At 42.9% G+C, this 5,216-nt stretch overlaps 1 protein-coding gene across 4 annotated transcripts in view; it reads left to right on the top strand.

Moving 5' to 3' along the window:
• The first annotated feature begins 26 nt into the window (after positions 1-26).
• RFC2 (replication factor C subunit 2) overlaps positions 27-5,216 on the top strand; it is a 19,816-nt gene continuing 14,626 nt past the window's right edge. For 2 of the 4 annotated variants that reach the window (XM_025210612.1, XM_025210611.1), the window contains exons 1-8: positions 29-481; positions 832-873; positions 1,268-1,374; positions 2,010-2,111; positions 2,770-2,870; positions 3,930-4,087; positions 4,445-4,510; positions 5,104-5,184. In XM_025210612.1, the coding sequence (XP_025066397.1) occupies positions 410-481; positions 832-873; positions 1,268-1,374; positions 2,010-2,111; positions 2,770-2,870; positions 3,930-4,087; positions 4,445-4,510; positions 5,104-5,184 (729 nt within the window). In that variant the 5' untranslated portion in view covers positions 29-409. Of the gene's footprint in view, positions 482-831; positions 874-1,267; positions 1,375-2,009; positions 2,112-2,769; positions 2,871-3,929; positions 4,088-4,444; positions 4,511-5,103; position 5,216 lie in introns of all 4 variants that reach the window. The other 2 variants (XM_025210608.1, XM_025210610.1) reach the window with 2 other exon arrangements.

Genomic DNA, 5,216 nt, shown 5'->3' with positions numbered 1-5,216 from the left:
GAGCCGCCTGCAGGTGCGGGGGGGCCGGCAGTCATCGGGACAAGTCACTGCTAATGCAGTTGGTGGGATGGCTTCATCTCTCTTGGTGCTGGGAATAGGGGGAAGGGTGTAGCTGGGTGAGAATTTAAGGTGGGATCAACTGGAAAAGGGACTTTCCTATAAAACATCCCCACACCTCTACGGTTTAAAACGAACCACCTAGACGTACAGATCACCATTACCCGGCGGCACCGAACGAACGCACGGGTGACCGACGTACCCGGCGGGACCTTTCTGCAGGCGTTGTTCGGCGAGTTTGAGCGAGGACCCTGCGTAAAGGACGAAAAGCGAGATGAGGCTGGACAGTGGGGGGTTTGGGCAGGAGCTACACGGGACGTGCACTACGCAGTTAACCGGTTAATCGCACAGTATGGGTAGACCGGCTGCACGCAGACACCGTCAAAATGACAGTCCAGCTGTAAAAAGACCAACCAGCTATAAAGTTAGTGCTTGAAAACAGTAACAACTCTATATCTGGTTTCTATCCAGGTTTAATTTGAACCTGTAGCAGAGCCCCTAGTCATGGATTTGCTGGGGACTGACTATCAGCATCTCTTCAAAGATGAATGCAAGGGTACTAACAACCCCAGACCAAGAGAAGTGTTTGAGTACTCCAGGCCTTGGCATACAAAGGATCAAAGAAAGAAAGAAGGGAAAAAATGAGAAAGGAACAGAGAAGAAATGTAATAACTGAGGTCTTTGTTCTTGTCCTGAAAAACAGGAGCACATTGAAACTACTGATTTCAAAGGGTTTTTTTTCCTTGCAAGTAACCAATTCTGTTCTCTCCCTAGGTCTTTGCAAGGGAGGGAAATGTACCCAATATAATAATTGCTGTAAGTATTTGTTTTTTGCATGGTACCCTGCTCCTCCTTGCTATGCTTTCTGGTCAAACATTGTCTTTTACTAGATGTACAGACGCACTGAAGATGTTAATAAGTGAGCTTAGTCTGTAGCCAAGGATGAAGTTTGTGTTTAATCCGTTCTTCTGTCAGCAGTGTCCTTAGCTAGCTTCTGGCTTCAAGGAAAAAACCAGTCCTGCTGGGCATTATTCTGGCACCTGGCTGCCAGATGCCTGTTATTGACTGCTGTTGATGGAGACAGGATCCTGGAGTAGGTGACCTCCCAGTCTGGTTTTTCCCTTTGGCAATTCTTGTGATTCTGTTCCTGCTAATGGAAACCATCCAACCATTTTCAGGCATCACCTTTATCAGCCATTGCTTTTCATAGGGTCCTCCAGGAACTGGCAAGACCACCAGTATTCTCTGTTTGGCTCGTGCACTTCTTGGTCCTGCATTAAAAGACGCTGTTCTGGAACTGAATGCCTCAAATGATAGGTGAGTGAAAGCAGAGTCCTGATCAAGGCACGTAAATCTTGGAAAGAGATGGGATCTAAGACGTACCTTTGTCCTAAGTCATTGCTTTAACTCCTGACTGCTCCCTGCTCAGCATAGTGGCTGTATGGGACCCCCATCTTGAGGCATGTAGGTGTCTTTGGCATGGGGGGCTGTATTTTACTTTGGAAATCAGATGCTTAAAAGTGAGACATTGCAGCACTGAGCTTTCTCAGATGCGCAAGTGCTTTAAAATGATTGATGGAGAGTGCTGTGAGCGTATAGGATGGCTTGGACAGGGATGATCTTGCCTTGGGCAGGGAGGGAGTTGGACTAGATAGTCTCTGGAGGTCCCTTTCAGCCCTGCTTCTCTATGATTCTGAGTGCAGCATATTGTGCTGCCTTTATTAATGTTCATTATTGAGCAGCTGCCAAATCATAAATCTTGCCTCTCTAAACTGAGCACTGGAAGATAATATAATTTGGTTTCCAAGAAAATCGCTCAATTATTTTTCTGTCCAACAAAGCATCTGTTTAGTGACAGCGAAAAGGAGTCTGTCAAGTCCATTTCCTTAAATGGTGTAGTAAGCCAGAAGCAAGTCTGGGTGAACATTTAACTGCTTTAATTATTGTTTCAGGGGCATCGATGTGGTGAGGAACAAAATTAAGATGTTTGCTCAGCAGAAGGTCACACTTCCAAAAGGTCGGCATAAGATAATCATTCTGGATGAAGCCGACAGGTACGGTGTTTTTCTCCTGGTCTCAGCTCCTCAGAAGTATTCTACAGAATTTCGACTTGCATTAAAAGATAGGGCTTCTGTTGCAAGCATCCTTGTATTTTTATTGGCCTCAAAAATTAATTGTTATGAATAATTGTCTGTTAAGCAGCTGTCTGAAAGGACTCCTCTCTCAGGGCCATTTTATATTGCAGAGGAGATGGCGACTATCTGAATGGAGCACTTAAAGATTCAGTGGGATGTGAAATAGCATCCAATTTACTGGCTATTTCTAAGCTCTCATCTGGAAAGAGGGGGGTTGTTGCGGCGCACACAGCTCTGGACCATTTTGTTAGCAACAAAGGATGAAGCTGGCTGCCAGGGAGACTCATACCTGTGCGTTTATGGCCAAAAATGATTGTTCTTCTAAACATGAATGGGTTTCTTTAAGCTGTGCTTCAGTCGTATGTATTCTGCTTGCAATGCAAGGTGACTTGTTCACGCCTGATTGTCTAGATAAAATTACTTCAGTTTACATGTCCAGCCACAAGACCAAATCATTTGCAAGGTGTGAGCTAACAAACAGAAACTCTGAAGGCTGTATAAGCAATTAGATTGCAACTGGAAGCCAGTGAAGGGTAAAATAGACCCCAACTGTCTCTCTCTTTTTTTTTTTCCTCAGCATGACAGATGGAGCCCAGCAAGCCTTGAGAAGAACAATGGAAATTTATTCTAAAACCACTCGCTTTGCACTGGCATGCAATGCCTCTGATAAGATCATAGGTAAAAAAGCTGCTTGTCTTTAGACAGTCCTCTTTTTAAACCACTTCCATGCTGACCATTATCTTCCTACTATGTAGCATGTGATGATAGGGCTTGGAGATTAAAGTCTTCCACAATTTAAATCACCAAGTTCTCTGCAGTAGAGTATAAACATGAAACCCCAACCTCTCTCTTCATTGCTTTAGTCGAGAACTACGGAGCTTGATGTGATCGTTTAAAAAAAAAAAAAAATTAAAAAGTCAGGCTTTTCCAACAAGCAGCTGGTATGTAGCATGTCTGAAAGACAAGGCACCACATTAACAAATGCTGAGCACACTCTGGTTAGGGTATAATCTCTGCCCTGATATTTTATTTTTACCAGACTGCCCAAAATATTTAGAAGTATTTAGTCATCTGACATTCCTAAACCAATGATGGTTGGTGACAGGGAGGATACGAGGGCATGGATCACTCAAGACATGCCCCATTCAAATAGTTTCCCTCCAACACATCTATTACTTCCCACAGCCAGAAACAGGTTACTTGGGTACATAGACCATTGGTCTGACTCAGTTTGTACTTTTTATGTTCTTAACCTTTGCAAAGCAGAATTACATTACGTCAACAGTTAGATGGATATTCATGTGAACTGTGCCCTTTTTTCTTGGTTGGTTTTGGTTTTTATTCTCATTGTCCTATTTCCTGTGACACCAACCTTCTCGGAGTTACAAGTTTAATTACATTTGTCTTGTGGGCAGCATAGGATACTATTAAACTTCTGCTGGGGCGGTTAAGTAGGACAAACAAAAATGAGGGTCTCACATTTTGGACACTCGCAAACATTTCAGATGATCAGCAGAACAAAATTCAACTTTTAGATTAGTTTGTCACAAGCCAGATCTATCACAGCTGGTGTTTTTAACCTGCCTTAGAAGAAGCCATAGTAGACACCATTCCCTGCCAGCTTTCTCGGGGCTGAGCTACATCAGGGAAATTTTCCTGTTAGGAGAAGGGGAGTGAGGGGTTGGGCAGAAGCTTCCCAGCTACCTTTCTCCTAAATGTATGAATCTCTCCCCTCAGAGCCAATCCAGTCTCGCTGTGCAGTGCTGCGCTACACCAAGCTGACGGATGCACAGATCCTTGCCAGGTTAATGAAAATTGTAGAGAAAGAGGATGTGCCATATGCAGATGATGGACTGGAAGCCATTATATTCACAGCACAAGGAGATATGAGACAGGTAGAGAAACACCCCATTTAGAAAGAGACCTCCTTGCTGAAACTATGAAACTTTTAATTTGGCCTCGTATGCTTTAGGTTCCAGTCAGTAAAGAATTGAGGCCATCTTCAGTACTCAGGTCACTAACCTGCATGGTTAGATCCACCAGAGAACTGAGCTAATCTCCTTAACAGTTCACTCGTGGAAACTGGAGGATGACCTGTAGAGGAACTGGTTTGTCCAAATCATACAAGTCATGGTGTTTACCCATAAAAGTGCCAGTTGTCCCCAAAAATAAATCTATTTGACTCTGAGGAGGGGGAAGGCTAGAGGTGGAACACCTGAAAGTAATGGAAATGTTCTTCTTACTAATTGCAGGCCTTAAACAACTTGCAGTCCACGTATTCTGGATTTGGCTTTATTAACAGCGAGAATGTATTTAAGGTTAGTAGCTAGATTTGATTGCTCGCCATTGCTACGCGAATGGAAATATGCTGCAAGGAAACGTATCTGATATCAACCCCTCGTACCGACGTAGAGCACTGCAGTAGAAATCTGCTATGACACGTTAGACGCTCTCAAATTTTGAGATGTCTCTGTCAGTTTTTAGGTAGTTTTGCATATCTAACAGTAACTACATTAAATAAAATAAATGCATGCACTTTTTGAGAAGATGGCTAGAGTACAAAGTTTCCCCACTAATGCTGTAAAAAGAATATGGTACTTCAGCATGTTTGCTGAATTTTGAGATCTTTGGCTTTATAACCAAAATCAAGTCTCAAGTATACTGTTACCAGGACTGTTACAATGTTCATTAGTGATATGTTAGTTCTTTTTAGGCCAAGAAATTAAGTCACATTATCAGAAATATCAATCAGTTAAAAATAGTAGTGAGTTGGGCCTTTATTAGATGGTTCTCTCAGATAAGATACTGGAGTTAAATAAAAGCCTTTTTAAAATTATTCTGGGTTTTCCCGAGCAGGAAGGGAAAGCGTGCACTGGAGTCTCTTGAACTTCTGATTGCTCTTTTGGTACAGGTGTGCGATGAGCCACACCCTCTGCTGGTGAAAGAAATGATACAGCACTGTGTGAATGCAAACATTGATGAAGCATACAAGGTTTGGATGTCTGTTCTCAGTCACTTTCCCTA

This window comes from Alligator sinensis, unplaced genomic scaffold (genome assembly GCF_000455745.1).
Source record: "Alligator sinensis unplaced genomic scaffold, ASM45574v1 scaffold419_1, whole genome shotgun sequence".
Taxonomy (NCBI): Eukaryota; Metazoa; Chordata; order Crocodylia; family Alligatoridae; genus Alligator; species Alligator sinensis.
Note: the sequence above shows the minus strand (reverse complement) of the source record. Positions and strands in the feature narration are given on the sequence as shown.